Genomic DNA, 18,842 nt, shown 5'->3' on the forward strand with positions numbered 1-18,842 from the left:
CACTAGTTCACACCGAGGATCCATATTGAACGGAAACAATGCATCCGGAATTTGAGACTTTATGTCATTTATACTAATCAAGCACAAAAAAAGTTATGTTTGTCTGTGTGCAATTGATCAGAAGTTACTTTCATGCCTTTAACCTTTCACTTATTGATTTTCCCTAGTCAGGTGCTGGACTTCACCAGCCAGCTATTGCTAATTTGTACATATGAATAATTGTCCAACATGCACATGACCCCAGATAATGGTACCTTGCCACCAGAGGTGGCTACTTGTGATAATTTCTTCCAGTGTTTCACTTCCCTTGCCATCTCCTGTGACTGGAGATATGAACATGGCTTCATAGGTTCACACATTGCTGTCAGAGATACGTCAATCTTCAGTGGCGACTTGCTATGTAAATATGTCAGTGGACATTTCTGTCTTCTGACCAAAGCAAGTGTACTTCACAGATCGTAAATCAATATTATCAGTCAATATTCACCATTCCTTATCCCATCGCTACTAAATTGTGCATCAAAATATCTATCAAAGGTAAAGCAGTGAGGTTGACATGTCTTTAAAAATTCTTAAAGAGAAGCAGTGATATCCTGATGAAGGGTCTTGGCACGTAACATTGACTGATCATATCCTTCCATAGATACTGCTTGACCCACTGCATTCCTTCAGCATCTTGTGTGTGTGTGTGTTGCTCAAGGTTTACAGCATCTGCAGAATCCCTTGTTGCATCCAAAAGGACTCCCTTATAGTCTTCCGCAAAAAACATCATTGACCATTTCGTATTTATTGAGTTTTGGCTATGGAACACTCGCCACATTCTATTAAATTATCAAAGCAGCTTATTATATTTGGAACGCGTTAGGGTGCTGTTTTTTTCTGCAAGTGCAAATGTTTTGCATTAGTAGCTTGTGGATCTAAATATTGATGATTTTTCCAACTAGCTGTGCCCTCAGTACTGGCCGGAAAATGGTGTCCATCGGCATGGGCCTCTCCAGGTGGAGTTTGTGTCCGCTAACCTTGAAGAAGACATAATCAGCAGAATATTCCGAATTTACAATGCATCCAGGGTAAGGAGCTGCTTTGTGCCATGGTGAGAGAAAATAATCAATTAAAATCTTCAGAAGCGCTTTCGAACTCCACTTACCATGTCTAAACATAAGAGCTTTAGATTCCTCACTAGCACTTGACAGTAAGTTAATGATGCTGAGGAGAAGAATGAGTATCCTGTCAGTCCTGTGAATCCAAGCATCTGAACAGCTTTGCTGGATAGTACTTACAGCTTGAAGCATTTCCAATTTTAATATATAATTATGCTCTATGGCTTCTATAGCTCTAATTGAGGGTTGTGTTAAAAATGCTATTTAAAAAGCATAAAATGAAATTTTTTCCTACACATTGCTAACATACTGTCTTAAGCTTATTATGCTTACTGAACATAACATTGGTTGTTAAAATATTTAGACTGGGCTAAAATATTTAAAAAAGCAGCTACTGTGTGGTAAAATTCTGTTGTTTAGTAATATGTGCTAATTGTTTGATGAAAAAAAATCTAACTTTAAGTGGTACAAGATATACTTCTAACCTCTCTTCATTACAGGTGTGGTCAGAGTTGAGAGGGTGGATCTCAGCCACTGTTCTCACCAGTTATTTTTTTCTCAATTTAAACAGTATTGTCATGCAATTAGGAGGCATTTAACTGATTCAATTTTAACAGGAGCTTCAAGTGAAAGGGCAGCTTCATAATTGTCAACTTATAAATCTATCCTCTTAGTGACTGGTATAGTGAAATAAATTAGGCATTGTATATTGGCAGGAGAATAGAGTGGAATTTAAAACAAGATACCCTGGAGGACTAATGACTGTTCTGGTCATTGTCTTTAAGATAAAGTGGGGCAAACCATGGAGATATGGATTGGGGATGGGAAAGAAGAACAGGGTGATTTTGGTGACTGGAGGTTTCTTAACCATTCCCAAAGCTTGCTTACTTTGGGAAAAGCAAATGATGGTTTAGTTTTCATATGTTGATCATCTATAATCCCAGTTGAGGTGATTTGCTAGCCAGCTTGTCCATCTTATTGTTACAATAATCAACCATGCATTGCTCCAATAAAACCACCTACCTTGGCACCTGATCATCAAAAACTTTTCTAAACGCTATTAGTGCAAAGGTTTTATTTAATTTTCTAATATACTGCTCGTAGAATTTTAATTTAGTGCACCTTGCTGATGTATTGAATAGTAAATATGAGGGGTGATTGATAAGTTCACGGCCTAAGGTAGAAGGAATCAATTTTAGAAAACCTAGCACATTTATTTTTCCTACATTTACACACTTAGTCCAGTGGTCATGGAGCATACGGATCCCTTCTTTGTAGAAGTCAGTGTCTTGGACCTCCAGAGCACAGCAGGGGTGATTGATATGTTCGTGGCCTAAAGTAAAAGGAGATGAGGAGACCTTCTGCATTTTCACTCAGTGAGTTGAACTGCACGTGCATGTAACGAGAGCAATATAACTCATCACCTTCTACCTTAGGCCACGAACTTATCAACCACCCCTGCTGTGGACCATCTGGAGGTCCAAGACGTTCTCGTTACATGCACGTTACATACATTCTTTGAGTGATAACGCAGAAAGCTTGAAGTTAATAACTCATCGCCTTTTACCTTAGGCCATGAACTTATCAATCACCCCTGCTGTGGACCACTTCTACAAAGAAGGGATCCGTATGCTCCACGACCGCTGGACTAAGTGTGTAAATGTAGGAAAAATAAATGTGCTAGGTTTTCTAAAATTGATTTCTTCTACCGTAGGCCACAAACTTATCAATCACTCCTCTTACTCAGCAGATTAAGCAGCATCTGTGTAGAAACAAATCAAGTTAAAGTTTCGAATCCATGGCCTTTCTCCAGAACTGGAAAAAATTGAGATGTCATGTCATAAAATGCAGAGAAGGTGGGGAAGAAAGATGAAAATACAAGGGAAAATCTGTGATAGAGTTAAATGCAGGAGATGCCAATTATTATTTAATTTCTCCTCTCCTCTTCCCAATCACTTTTTGTTCTCACCTCCCTTTCTCTGCATGCTCTTTACCAAAGGTTTTTCCCAATTCTGACGAAAACCCATTTATCTGAGGCAATAACTTTCCTTGTCTCCCTTAACAAAAATGCCTGCTTAATTTTACCTTCCCCATATTTTATGTTGGAGCTTAGATTTCTCATAGTATTTTGCTTTACATGTTTCTATAGAGGACAGATAAAATCGTTGGTTTATATTTGCTTGAAATTCTGTTATTGGATAGGAAAAGAGCGTTTTTACGTTCTACACTAAGTGGAAAAGGGTTGACACACACAATAAAGGAATACAGAGAGCTCAGTAAATAATTAGTTAAGTTTGCTTAATGACTTTTATTTCCTTTTGTGTCCATTCAGCCTCAAGATGGCTGTAGGATGGTGCAGCAGTTCCAGTTTCTGGGATGGCCCAAGTGTCGAGACAATCCCATCTCCAAACGTTCCTTCTTGAAACTCATCAGACAGGTGGAAAAATGGCAGGAGGAATATGATGGTGGGGAGGGTCGCACAGTTGTACACTGTCTGTAAGTCATGCTTATTTCTCTCTGGCAACTTGTACCTTATTAAAGTGCATCAAACAAACTGAATTCACCAAAATGGTGGATGTTATATTGTGGCACAAACAAAGTTCAAAGTAAAATGTATTATCAGAGTACATACATGTCACCATATACAACCCTGAGATTCTTTTTCTGCAAGCATATTTAGCAAATCTATGGAACAGTAACTATAAATAATGGACAATAAGTTGAGCAAATGCAGATATAAGTAAATGGGAATAAATAACCAGCATGAAATAACAGGATAAGAGTTCTTCCTTAAATGAGTGTAGTTATCCCCTTTTGTTCAAGAGCCTGATGATTGAGGAGTAGTAACTGTTCTTGAACCTGGTGGTGTGAGTCCTGAGGAACTTGTAACTTCTGCCTGATGACATAGTGAGAAAAGAGTGTGGCCTAGATGGGGAGGATCTTTGATGATAGATGCTGCTTTTCTATGATAACATGTAGATATGCTCAATGGCTGGGAGGGTTTTACCCGTGGTGTACTGGGCCAAATCCACTACCTTTTGTAGGATTTTCCGCTCAAAGGCATTGGTGTTCCGATACTAGGCCATAATTTAGCCACTCAGCACACTTTCCACCACACGTCTATAGGAGTTCTCCAAGGTTTTTAATGACATGCCTAATCTCCACAAACTCCTAAGGAAGTAGAGGCGCTGTTGTGCTTTCTTCGCAATTATATTTATATGATGAGTCCAGGACAGGTCCTCTGAGATAGTGACACCCAGGAATTTAAAGTTACTGACACTCTCCACCTCTGATCCTCTGATGATTACTGGCTTCTCGAGCGCTGTTTCCCTCCCCCAAAGTCTGCAATCAGTTCCTTGGTCTTATTGACATTGAGGGAGAGGTTGTTGTTATTACACTACTCAGCCAAATTTTCATTCTCCCTCCTGTATGCTGATTCTTCACAACCTTTGATACAACTCACAACAGCGGTGTTGTCAGCAAACTTGTGCGTGGTGTTGGAGCTGTACTCAGCCACACAGTCATAGGTGTAAAGAAAGTAGAGCAGGGGGCTAAGTACACATCCCTGTGGTGCTCCTGTGTTGATGGAGATTGTGGAGGAGATGGTTTTGCCAATCCAAACTGACTGGGGTCTACAAGTGAGGGAAAATCCAGGATCCAATTGCACAAGGGGTTACTGAGGTCCAGGCCTTGGAATTCACTGATCAGTTCTGAGGGGATTACGATCTCCATTTGGATTCAATTGTTTACTATAGTGCCTGATAATTCTTTCCATTTTACCCTTCGAAAGGGAGGACTTTGGAGATTGGAACAGTTTGCTTTGAATAATAGTTCACATTTGGGAGTTATCTAAATAATTTAACAGAAGCATTCTCGAAAAGGCAATATCTTGATTATACACCTGAAAATCCATTAGCCAAGTGAATCAATGTGGAGGAGCACTGAATGATCTCACATCTCTGGTGTGAGAGCTGACTCCGGTTTAGGTTAATGTGATGGAAGTAATCACACTGTTTGCTGACTGCATACAATTAGTTTGTGAAGCCTGAAGCCCAGTGGAAGTGAATCACCCGTGCAAACTTGCATAGAAATGTGTTGCACAGCAGGGCCAGCCTCACCCAAACAACACATGGTGCGGGAAGTGGCAATGTCCTCCTGGCAAAATAAGAACTGGCTTGAAGTGCAAATTGAGTCCACGTGAGAGATATTTTATGCAAGCACTACCATCACTTAACTGCCTTCATTTAATTAGTTTTATTTATTTATTTTCTTAAACGGCCGATCAAGCAGTACATCTCAAACTACCATTTCTTGTTGGCATCGACTGTTAAGATGTGGCCTCCAGTAATGGGTTCTGTTTTATTCCCTTTCCCTTGAGTGTTTCTCACCGATTGAGATCATGGCTGGTGTACTCCGATTTCTTTCTGTTAGGTGCATCTTCATATTGCTCCTTCCCATCACATGAACACAAGAAGCCTGGAGAAGGAGTTGGCCACAAAGTCTGTCCCACCATTTAATATGATCAATTCAATTCAATACAAGTTTAATTGTTATTCAACCATACATGCATACCCATGGATACAGCTAAACAAGACAGCATTACTCCAGGGCCGAGGTGCAAGATACAGCATCAACAGTCACACACAGCACAAAACACACATAGCACATAAAGATATCAGTCAGATACAGCCACACAAAGATGTCCAGGCCAGGGCCATGAATGCCACAGAAATCTGCAGCTTCTCTTCTGCCTAGTGAACACTGGGGGCATCAGCATCTCCAGCCTGGATGCCATGTTACACTGCTCCTGGTGGAGTACATCGTGGTTGGTCTGTGGTGGCCTCAAGTCCTTTTGCTGTGACGGTTCCCCATAACCCTCAATTCTTTACTTTCAAATATTTACCTATCTGGACAATAGATGTATCTTATGATCAGCCCAGCATCACCCTGCGGAGTAGCGAATTCCAGTTATTCACCACCCTTCGGCAGATTACATTTCTACGCACCTCTCTTGGCCCCTTATTTTAAATCGATGTCCCCTTGTATATGACTCTCCCATTTGAGAAAACATTTCAACACCTGTCAAGCCTGGTTAGGATCTTACATGTTTGAATAAGGTCACTCCTTTCTTCTAAAGCCCCAGGGAATACAGTTACAAACTGTTGATGCTCATTTGGTGAGAGGGAAATTAGCTGTGTGCATCTCATTGGGCTGCCTGCGATATTACACAATCATTTTTTTAGTTAAAGGGGCCCAACATGTACATGGTACTCCAAGTGTGTCCCCACCAACAACTTTTAGAACTGTAACAAAACCTCCCTATTCTTAAATTCCAACCCCTTCACAGTAAAGGGCAACATGCTATTTGCTTCTTGTTGGACCATGCTTGTTATCTGTTCATGTACTTCATGTACTAGAACACATACTTCACTAGAACAGTGCAGCAGGAGCGCCTCCAAGGTGCCCACAACCTTGTCGTTGGGTTTGGAGGCTTACTGCCTCAATGATCTGGAGAAAAAGTGCTGGCTGGAGTCAGGGCCTTGTACTTTGGCTCTTGGTAGGGACAACCATGCCAACCCAGTCAAAGGGTAGAGAACAGACTAAGAGGGGTCCACTGGTCCTCCAGGTTTGGGGTTCAGCTCAGGGCTAACAACCTGAACGGTATAACAAAATTGTTGCAGAAACAACAATGAAGAATTCCTCAACATCTGAGTGCTGATGGTATTCCTGAGTCTCCACTCGGGACTTGCGTGACTGACAGTACTGTAGTGACAACCGAGTGGGTGCAACTGACATAATGAAGAAAGTCCTGAACACCACCAGAGATGGAGAACCTTCATTACTGCCCTAAACACCCACAGTATCCCACCAAACTAATTAAGCTAGTGATGGAGCTTAGAAAAATAGAGGGTTATGGGTAACCCTCGATAATTTCTAAAGTAAGTACATGTTCAGCACAGCATTGTGGGCCGAAGGGCCTGTATTGTGCTGCAGGTTATCTGTGTTTCTATATGTAACTAAACTAATAAGACCATAAGACAATGGAGCAGAATTAAGCTATTCAGCCTATCGAGTCTGCTGCACCATTTGATCATGGGTGATTTAATTTCCATAAGATCATAAGATACAGGAGCAGAATTAGGCCATTTGGCCCATCAAGTCTGCTCCGTCATTTCATCATGACTGATCCAAGTTTCCTTTCAGCCCCAATCTCCTGCCTTCTCCGTATATCTCTTCATGCCCTGATCAATCAAGAATCTATCAACCTCTGCCTTAAATATACATAAAGATTTGGCCTTCACAGCTCCTGTGGAAAGGAATTCCACCAATTCACCGCTCTCTGGCTAGAGATATTCCGTCTCATCTCCCTTCTAAAGGGACACTCCTCTATTCTGAGGCTGTGTCCACTAGTCTTAGGAAACATCCTCTCCACATCCAGTCTATCAAGGTCTCTCACCATTTGATAGGTTTCAATGAGGACACCACTCTTTCTTCTGAATTCCAGTGTATGCAGGCCAGGAACCATCAAACACTCTTCATATAACAAGCCATTCAGTCCTGAAATCATTTTTGTGAACCTCCTTTGAACCCTCTCTAATTTCAGCACATTCTTTCTAAGATAAGGGGCCCAAAACTGCTCACAATACTCCAAGTGAGGCTGCACCAGTGCTTTATAATGTCTCAACATTACATCCTTGCTGTTATATCCTAGTACTCCTGAAATGAATGCTAACATTGCATTTGCCTTCCTCACCTCAGACTCAACCTGTAAAGTAACCTTTAGAAAATACTACATAAGGACTCCCAACTTCCTTTGCTACTCAGTTTTTTTTGTATTTTCTCTCCTTTTAGAAAAGAGTGAACCCTTGCATTTCTTCTGCCAAAGTGCATGATCATACACTTCCCAACACTGTATTCCATCTGGCATTTGCCAATTCTCCTAAATCCTTCAGTAGCCTCTCTACTTCCACAAAGATACCTCCACCTCCACCTATCTTCATATCATCTGCAAACTTTTCAACAAAGCCATCAAATCCAGTATCCAAATCATTAACATATAATGTAAAAAGAATCGGTCCCAACACAGACTCCTGTGGAATACCACTTGTCACTGGCAGCCAGCCAGAAAAGGCTTCCTTTATTCACACCCATTGCCTCCTGCCAATCAGCCACTGCTTTATCCATGCTAGAATCTTTCCTGTAATCCCGTGGGCTCATAGCTTGTTAAGCAACCTCATGTGTGGCACTAGTCAAAGGCCTTCTAAAATCTAAGTACGCAACATCAATCATTTCTCCTTTGTCTATCTCACTTATTATTTCTTCATAGAATTCCAACAGATTTGTCAGGCAAGATTTTCCCTTGAGGGAACCATGCTGACTATGGCCTGTTTTATCATGTGCTCCCAAGTACCCTGAGACATCATCCTTAATAATCGACTCCAACATCTTCCCAACCATCGAGGTCAGACTAACAGGCCTATAGTTCCCTTCTTTTCCTCTGCCTCTCTCCCTTCTTGAAGAGTGGAGTGACATTCACAATTTTCCAGTCTTTCGGAACCATTCCAGAATCTAGTAATCCCTGAAAGATCGTTACTAATGCCTCCACAATCTCTTCAGATGTTTCTTTCAGAACTCTGTGTGTATACCTCCTTGCTACTGTTTGAGGGGGTCTGTATATAACTCTCATCAGGGTCTTTTCACCCTTGCAGTTCTTTAGCTCTATCCATAATGATTCAATACCTTCCAACCTTATGTCATCTCTCTCTAATGATTTGATTTCACTTTTTACCAACAGAGCAATGCCACCCCCTCTGCCTTCCTACCTATCCTTTTGATACAATTTGTATCCTTGGACATTAAGTTCCCAGCCATAATCTTCTTTCAGCCATTATTCAGTGATGCCTACAACATCATACATACCAATCTGCAACTGTGCTGCAAGTTCATCTACCTTATTCCATATCCCGCACTTATTCAAATATAACACCTTCAGTCCTGTATTCACCCTTTTCAATCTTGTCCACCTTTTACATTGCAACTCACCCTGTTGACTGCTATTTTGCCCTATCAACAGCCTCTCCTCACTACACGTTGCCTCTGTAAACCAGCCACCTCATCTTCAGCACTATCATCCACCTTTCCTACAATACATCTTGCATTGAAATATTGGCAGCTAGGACATTAGTCACATCATGCTCAACCTTTTGATTCGGGGCTTTGTGTGAGGTCTTACCAACACTTGCTTCCACAACCTCTCCACTAACTGTTCTGGCACTCTGGTTCCCATCCCACTGCAACTCTAGTTTAAACCCAACCGTGCAGTCTTAACAAACCTTCCTGCTAGGATATGAGTCACCCTCCAGTTCAGGTGCAAACCATCCCTTCTGTGCAGGTCCTACCTTCCATGGAAGAGAGCCCAATGATCTAAAATTATGCCCTCCCTACTACACCAACTCCCTAGCCACATATTAAACTGTATAATCTTCCTAGTTCTGGCCTCACCATCATGTGGCATGGGTAGCAATTCTGAGATCACAACCCTAGAGGTCCTGCCCTTTAACTTAGCATTTAACTACATGAACTCCCTTTGCAGAACGTTGTCACTCGTCCTACCTACGTCATTGGTACCTACATGGACCACAACTTCTGGCTGTTCACACTTCCACTTAAGAATGCTGAGGAGTCGATCCAAGATATCCCAGACCCTGGCGCCTGGGAGGCAACATACCATCTGGGAGTATCATTCTCACCCACAGATTCTCCTGTCTGATCCCTTACCTAATGAATCCCCTATTAGCACAGAGTGCCTTTTCTCCCCCTTTCCCTCCTGAGTCACCAAGGCAGACTCTGTGTCAGAGACCCAACCACTGTGACTTTCCTCTGTTGGGTCAGCTTCCCCCCCCCACAGCCCACCAACTGTATCCAAAGTGATATACCTGTTATTGGGGGGGATGGCCATAGGGGTACTCTATACTGGCTGCTCAACCCCTTTCCACTTCCTGACTGTCACCCTGTTTCCTGTGTCCTACACCTTGGATGTAATTACCTCTCTATATGTCCTATCTATCAGCCTCCCAAATGATCTGGAGTTCATCCAGTTCCAGCTCCAACTCCTTAACGTGGTTTTGTCAGAAGCTGCAGCTGGATGTACTTCTTGTAGTTGTAGTCGTCAGGGACACTGGAGGTCTCCCTGCCTTCCCTCAACCCACAAGAGGAGCATTTCACTATCCTGCCCGGCATCTCTACTGTCCTAGCTGAGCAGATATAAAGAAGAGAAGGAAAAACTTGACCTTTTCTCTCCTCTGCTTTCTCTGAGTGAAGCCTTTCTTCGCTGAAGACTCGAAGAGCTAAAGTCTTACTATCACCACTCTATGTCCATTCAGATGAGGGCCACTGCACTTATTGCTGCCTTCCTTTAATATGCTCTAACTAATTTATCCCAAACACCGACTAACTGCTAGTCAAAGCTTTATTATGCGGCCACGACTCACTCCTGCCTTTTACCCTTGAGCAGTGGACCTAATTGAAGTCTCCTTCTCTCAACACTTCCGATGTCAGGATTGATCTCTGGTCAAAACTCTATTTCCCTCTCAAACCACTCTCTCCTGCCTTCTTCCTGTAACCTTTGGCATTCTTACTAATCAAGAACCAACTTCCTTACTGTGTAGGATGTGTTCTAGGACTATGAGAGGTTGTGCGTCATTTGCACTCCCAGGAATTTGAAACTGCTTACAGTTTTCACTGCTGCGCTGTCAATGTAAAACGGAGTGTGATTGGTGCAAGTGCTCCTCAAGTCGATAACCATCTCCTTTGTCTTGCTGACATTGTGAAAGAGGCTATTTGCCTGGCACCAGACCTCGAGCTCTTCCACCTCCTAACTGTTGGCTGCCTCATCGTTAGTGGTGATGAGACACACCTCTGTGGTGTTATCGGTGAATCTGATGATTTGATTGCGCAGGTATTTAGCCGCGCAATCATGACTCAGCAGTGTACGGCAGTGGTCTCAGCACACAGCCCGGGGGGCGGGGGGCACCTGTGCTGAGGATGATGGGAGGGAGGAGCAGTTCTGCATCCTGACTATCTGAGATCTGTTCATTACAAGACCAACACCAAGTTGCACCGTACTGTATTTAGACCGAGGAGTAGGGTTTGGGGGTCAATACTGTAGAATGCTAGACTGAAATCCAGAAATCAGTGAGCTGGTGTGCACACTCCAGGAGTACTCAGCTTGGGATGTTGCCTGTCCTGGCCGCCTTATGGAGACTGACACTCTGCAGAGCTCTTCTCACATTCTGCTGCTGTTACAGGTAGCGGCTGCTCACTTGGAAATGGGGTAGCTTTCGTGGCCGTCATTGTGTCGCATGCATAAGCATTGTTTAGAGCATCAGCGAGGGAAGTATCACTATACAGTTGACTCTGTTTTTCCTTGTGTAGTCAATAATGGCTTTAATGCTCAGCTACATGCATCAGGGATCGTTGATGATGGACTGTTTGTTCCACTCCCATCATGGAGGAGGCTACATAGCATTTACACCAGGACCACCTGACTCAAAAACAGTTACTTACCCCAAGCAGTAAGGCTGATCAACATCTCCACCACGACTTTATTATTTCCTTTCAGTCTCCTAGTGTACAGCAACACTTTATGGACATACAATCAATCAATATATATAACCTATCTTATGTACTTATATTTATTATGTTTCTTTTTATTATATTATTCTGTTTTTGTGCTGCATCAGATCCAGAGTTAGAATTATCTTGTTCTCCTTTACACTTGTGTACAGGAAATGATATTAAACAATTTCGTATTTACAATACAAAAATTGTAAATACAATTTTGTATTTGTATTTATGATGGATATTTACTGCCCAGATCAGCTTTCTAAACACAGCAGCGAACACTTCAAAAGATCAAAGTGTTATTTTTGAATAAATTAAACCTCTGTAAATAAAGCAACTTCTTTGTTTAGCTGTTTGTCGTGAATGGGAGCCAGTCTTCAGTTCTTAATGTAAATGGCAAGCAGTAATCAGTTTGAAAGTGAAAGGTCAGCTTTTCAAGCAGTATTGTCTATAAAGCAAAGATTGCTGGCTGCGCTTGCTTTAACTGCTCAGGAGGTGCAGCATAAGACAAATGGTTATTTAATTCAGCTTGAATCAAAACAGACAATGCTAGCTGAGTTATTTAGTTCAAGGCAGCTTGCAGACCAGATGTATATTATTATTTAGCATATCAGTAATTTATGACTGTAAGATATAAGAGCAGAATTAGGCCATTCAGCCCATCGATTAGTATGTTATCTATTAGTATGTTGGAAGACTTATGTACTCAAGTAGTCAGCTTCACAGCGATAATTGTGGGTAACTGGGAATTGTCTCTGGAAGCTATTAGAGCTATTAGTGTTAAAAGGTATCTAAAATAATATCACATGTGTGTGAAGTCACACAAGGGGCACGGAAAAGTATAAATTTAGAGAAAAGTTCAGATTTTTTTGGAATGACCCAGGAACATCAAGATAGATGACGGAAACTATTCGTCTGCCTTTGATTTCTGCGACAAATGACTGGTCTGAGTGAAGTTCGGTGGTGTGCCTTTTTAGCTTAGAGAAACTGTATCTGTGTTTTGGAAATCTTTTGTGTTTTAGAAGTAGTTCGTATTTTGGAAATCTTTTATAAGATAGAAATCCTTTGTCAGTTTGAAATGTGTTGTAAGAATATTGTTTGGATTTAAGTGTGTATCTTTGAAAATAGATGAACTGTGTTTAAACTACTTTCTTAGCTGGAAGTGTCTCCTCTTTGATAGGAAGGGGGAACCTTCCACTCAAGTAGTGGGTAAACAGGAAAGTGAAATAGTCCTTAAAGGTTAGGTGTAATTTCCCTTTAGTAAAGGTTCCCATGGCTATTTATATCAATAGGGCTTAAGGTCCTCATTTGAGTTTAGAACTTTGTAGTTAGCAAACTCAGTACTGTCACACGTTCATCTTGGGATCTGGATTGTAGTATTAATTATGACCTGGGCACTGAATCATGTTCATTCTCTGGTGCACATACAGGAATGGTGGAGGACGCAGTGGTGCATTCTGTGCAATCAGTATCGTATGTGAAATGCTGCGGCATCAGCGGGCTGTAGATGTGTTCCACGCTGTAAAAACACTGCGTAACAACAAGCCCAATATGGTTGACTTGCTGGTAAGTGCAAATTGAAACTACGACATTTAACTCACAGATAACAGGCGTCTATACGCATCGCCTGTTCACCATAATTACATATCTGGCTAGACTTCCCACTGGGATTCTCTATATATTCCTGGAAAGACCTGTGCTGGCTCAACAGACAGCCCACAGGAGGAGATGATAAGAACCCAACCCTATGTAAAGTTTGCCAGGAACAGTCACTCTCATCGAGATGGCTATATCTCACATTGGGACAGTTAGGGTTTGGGCTTACATTAGGAACATGTGAAGTTTCCGTGAAGACAGGAATAGGGAACAGGAGCAAAGCAAGCTAACCAAGCAGCAAACAATCCGCTGGAGGTACTCAGCAAATCAAGCACCATCTGTGGGAAGAAAAGAACTGTCAATTTTTCAAGTCGAATTCCTGTGTCAGGACCCTGTTCTACCATTCAGTCAGATCTATTTTCCCATCTAATCCATATATCAGAGACACAAGATGCTCTGCTAATGCTGGCAGTCTTGAGCAACACCCACAGAATCCTGGAGAAAAACAGTAGGTCAGGCAACAAGTATGGAAGAAATTGTACAGCTGACATTTTGTGCCAAGATCCTTCATCAGGACTCAGTCCATAGATGCTACCTAACCGCTGAGCTCCTCCAGCATTATATGTGTGTTAAGCCTTATGTTCATTCCTGGTGTTCAAATCCAGCTTTGAATGTTTAACAAAACTGAGCAACAGAACTCCTCTGAGGGAGGGAATTCCAACAATTGCAATCCTTTGAGTAACCAATTTGCTCCTCCTCTCATTCCTAAATGGACAGTGCCTTACCCAAAGATTGTGCTCCTTAGTTTTAAATTTTCCATTCTGAGGTATTGAACATCCACTGGGTCAATTGGAAACTGAAGGAGACTCCTGCTTTACCAATCAATCAGGTCACAGCTAGTCTATTACCTCAGTCCACTTCTCTTCACCAACCTGATATCCCATGACTCACATTGATTTCTGTCACAACTAAGTCTCCACAATTCTTTCGCATAGAGAAGTCTTACTTCAGATATTCCTATTAGGAGTCCCTTTATTTTTCAAAGTTTCTTCTCATCCCTGTTTCAAAGGGTCCACCCATGAATAAAGGGGAAACCCCATTTAGTCAGGCCTGGTTAGCACACACATTATTCTGGGGAAAAAATTGCAAGGCTGTGCTTTTGGCATGGAATGGCTCATTACTAAAACCTTGGTCTCACAGAATTTATCCTTAAAAGTGTCATCATTTTACACCAACATGAACTGTTAACATAACATCCCACTGCCTTAGCTGTATTCTGAAGGGTTTTCACCAGGAATAAAAAGAAACTACCCTCTTGATCCAGCAGTCCATACATTATATTAAAGAGGGGTCAATTATAAAAAGAAGAAAATGATTTTGTTGACATACCTCATGTTTTTTTTTCCAGGATCAATATAAGTTCTGCTATGAAGTGGCAATTGAATGCTTGAATTCTGGCTGATCAAGATTTAGCAGATACACTGGCAGCCGACGAGACCCATCCTGTCCACATTGAGAAAGCAACTCCCTGATTCTTGGTAAACTGTGATGAGAGAGCTTCACGTCATCAGCCATCAGTTCTACAAGCCAACGCTTCTCCCTAGTTTTTATTCCACTCACTGGGTCCCTCCTGGGCTCAGAGGAAGAGTAAGAGAGAGAGAGAGACTGTAAAATTCTGCTTGCACTGCCAGACATTTACTTTAATCCACCAGCTCCCTATACTGTAGCTGTTTAATATTTAAAATAAAATTGATATTCATAGTAAATGTATACACATTATTCAAAATATTGTTAGTTAACTGTTGTAACTAAAGAGCACAATATCTTTTTTAAATGCAAAGCATTTACTGACAGCCTAGAGAAGTTGACAAATGCCAAGAGCAAAAGTAAATCCATTAAACTCTATCGTTAAATACTTTTCTAAGTCTATTCCAACAATAATCTTCCTTATAACCTGAGACTGTACCCTCCCTGACTCTCACTCACTGCCCAAGAGCTGTTACGTTTCCCCATGTAAAACAACTTCAAATACTCTCCAGTCACCTGGGGTCATTTTATTCTTCATGTGAACAATTCTAATTGCAAATATGTTAAGTCTCTATTCTTGTACAGTTGGAGTTAAAGTTTATCAATAAATACCATGAAAATTAGCTTTTTTTACAGAGCATTACAGACTATAATCATCATTTCTAGCTTGTTCCTTTTTAATACAATTTTCCTTCAGAACCTTATATTTAATTGTTTTTTTCTCTCTCTCCAACCTCCAACTTCATGTTCTTTGAGAAACAGTTGAGGTCTTCGCTTACATTAAAGATTTTACATCAGCACAGGTCACAACAATTTAAGTTCTTTTAGTTCATCCATTCACAATTGCACCCTTGCTTATCTGTGTTTTGCCTCCAGTTACCCACTTCTGCTCTGAATCTGTATTCAAAAGAAATGCCAAGAGGTTGAAGTTGAGCTGGCTTTCACAGCCAGGGAGAGTGAGTGTCCGATTTCTACTCCCCTTTGAATGGTGAGCTGATATGACTGGTGGGGGTGGGGGGGGAGGGGTGCAGTGGCAATGGTTGAGTTGCCAATCTCACTGATAAAAGTTGCTTATTCTTCTGTCTGGAGAAGTGAGTTGATATTCTGACTACTGGGTTGTAAAGTGCCACAGTGAAGATGTCTCGTAACATAAAGAAGAGACTGATTAGTTTGTATAGCGTCATTTTAAAGTGCCTCCCTAGGCCAACCTAGCCCTTGTCCCCATCGCCTATTCACCTTACTACTGGCTGTTCAACTAATCCTGCAGTGTGGAATTCCGTTCATGGTAATCCTGGAAAATCATAAGCAAAGCCAGTGGGTCACCAGAAATTAATGTCAATCATTAACTCCATTCCTGAGATGTTAATTCCATCCTCTCCCGGGCTATTGTCAATGGCAGATCCAGATTTTGCAATGATCCAACCTAGGGTTATTCTTGCAATTTCACTCTGTGTCCGTCACAAATATGCCTTCATCTATTTCTGTTTACATAGCTTGCCTTCACAGTCTGACTCCACCAATCTGCTACTAAAGCATTCGCTTGTACTCTTCTTACCTCCTGTCTGAGCTTCATCGGTCCCCTCATGGCTGGTGTCCTTATCCTCCATTCAAAAATAAACTTGAACTCGTCTAAGCTCTTCTGCCCACCCCCTCCTTGAAAACAAGCCATCACACACATATTTGACAACTCTCCATTGTCTCCTTTTCTTTCTTTTAGGAAGTTTGTTTGACCTACCTGTTTGGCCAAATTTTTGACCATCTTTGCCAATTTGCTCAGTGTTATTTTGTTCTTTAATGTTTTGTCTCCCTCGTTCTGCATTGAAATATTTTTCTACATTAAAGTCTACTTTCATGCAACATTTTGATGTTATCAGGTTAATCTGAACAGCACTGCACTGGAACAGGTTCCTGTGCTGTTTTCACCATTCCAACGACCATGGGCCAATCTCAGCTGTCGATGCTAATCACTAAGGAGTCTGCAGTTGCTCCGAGTGACAGCGTTGGGCTCACCCCGACTCTGAGTGCTGCAGTTGCAAGATGGATCCTATAAATCACCCCTTCTGTAGATGGCAAACACAAGGAAATCTGCAGATGCTGGAATTTCAAGCAACACACATAAAAATTGCTGGTGAACACAGCAGGCCAGGCAGCATATATAGGAAGAGGTACAGTCGACGTTTCGGGCCAAGACCCTTCATCAGGACTGACTGAAAGAAGAGATAGTAAGAGACTTCAGTTGGTCCTGACGAAGGGTCTCAGCCCGAAACGTCAACTGTACCTCTTCCTATAGATGCTGCCTGGCCTGCTGCGTTCACCAGCAATTTTTATGTGTGTTCCTTCTGTAGATGGGCTGTGGTTGGTAGTTTAATTGGCCCATGTAATTTATCCCTCATGTCAAGGAGTGCTAAGAAAATTAGAGTTGAGCAAATATACAGGTGGGAGATTATATGCTATGGGGGGAATGGGATTTCCCTAAGAGTCAACATAGACTGACTGGGCAGAATGGCCGCCTCATGGGGAGATATGGAAGTACGAGAACCTCACATTAACCAGTACGGTTAACACGCAGGATTCTCTTACTGCTCTGCAGTGTTCAAAATGTTGCAGTCCAATGCCTTAAGATATTACAAATAAAAAATTAACACAAATGTGTACAATAGACATTTTTAAAATGACCTGTGTATGCTTTAATACCAGTAACACCATTTTCACCCATCAGTGAATTGGGACTGGGCACTCCCAAGAGTGGTCTGTTTAAGTGTGAGTGCCATTTCTGCAACATCTGTCACACATGTGATGACATCATCAGCATGCACTGTTTTTGCATCCACTGTTGGTACAGAAAAGTTCAAAGTTTAACCTATGCTTTCTCACTTATTCTTAATCAACAATGAGTAAACACTGCGCCAAGTCGCCAATCATATGTCAATGAAAGTGGGACACTGTTTTACGTGTCAACCTTGCATAGGGGCCATGCTAATCTGCTTTCCCACTTCATTGCTCCTGTCTGACTGATCACAGATGTTCTTACGCAGTGCTGGATTGAATTTGAACACATTAAAACTCAGTGGTCCAAGCTTCTGGGTGTCAGTCCAGTCACGTGAGCCAAACGTGGTCGTATCAAGTCAGACACTGTGTTGCCTTCTCTTCAATATTTGTACCACAGCCTGAGGAAAGAAGGCTGCAATGTACTTGGGTGATTGAGCTATAAATTATAAAGTTAATTGATAATATTGGAAGGAATAGATTCAAATGGAAAAACAAATATTCTTCATGTCCTCCTTCATTACTTTTTCATGAAGTGATTGGCTTTCAGTGTTTTCCTACATTTCTATTGTCTATCATGATTAAAACGGAAAGGTACGGTCGATTGTGATCTTCCACACCTTTAGAAATTATTTTTAAACAAAAATGACAAAGTGAGAGAATGGCTGCAGAGAAGGAGGATAAAATAAAACTCTCTTCCTTCAAGACAACTCAGTATTAACATTGGCCCCTTGGCTTAGTATATAAAGATTGAAGCAGAGACTAATATTTCAGTATGACCCACTGATAAGGATTTAGTAGTATCAGTATTATCAGTTAGCTCTGGTGTTAGTCAACTTCTAATGAGGAATTTGATTGCTCGTACTGGATCACTGAATGCAATGCTGTTCGAGGCACAGTATGCATTTCAATTTTGTGGAGAATACAGTCCCTGGTTACCTTTTATAATCCTTATATTAAAAAAAAACATTTAGTGTATGTGGCTTATATAATCTTAATGGACCATTTGTATGTTTGAAAGTTTTCCTTTTCTTTTGCCATGATTGTTACCCATCAGCTTGTCAACTTACAAATAATTGCTGAGCGCAGCTATAACAGCAAAAGCCAGAAATTAGTCAGACCCTCAATGAATGAGCCAAAGCTTTATTCTTCATTTGTTTATATTGTAAATATTTATGAATCATCTGATTATTTATTCATGAAGAAAACTCCTTTTGTGAAGCACCGTGA

At 41.4% G+C, this 18,842-nt stretch overlaps 1 protein-coding gene across 9 annotated transcripts in view; it reads left to right on the top strand.

Moving 5' to 3' along the window:
* The window catches only part of LOC134351958 (receptor-type tyrosine-protein phosphatase mu-like), a 1,067,206-nt gene extending 1,050,221 nt beyond the window's left edge, over positions 1-16,985 (top strand). For all 9 annotated transcript variants that reach the window (XM_063058925.1, XM_063058929.1, XM_063058945.1 and 6 more), the window contains 4 exons: positions 945-1,070; positions 3,433-3,596; positions 13,154-13,289; positions 14,728-16,985. In XM_063058925.1, coding sequence (XP_062914995.1) covers positions 945-1,070; positions 3,433-3,596; positions 13,154-13,289; positions 14,728-14,781 — 480 coding nt within the window. In that variant the 3' untranslated portion in view covers positions 14,782-16,985. The remainder of the gene's footprint in view (positions 1-944; positions 1,071-3,432; positions 3,597-13,153; positions 13,290-14,727) is intronic.
* Positions 16,986-18,842: the final 1,857 nt, after the last annotated feature.

This window comes from Mobula hypostoma, chromosome 1 (genome assembly GCF_963921235.1).
Source record: "Mobula hypostoma chromosome 1, sMobHyp1.1, whole genome shotgun sequence".
NCBI classification, from domain to species: domain Eukaryota; kingdom Metazoa; phylum Chordata; class Chondrichthyes; order Myliobatiformes; family Myliobatidae; genus Mobula; species Mobula hypostoma.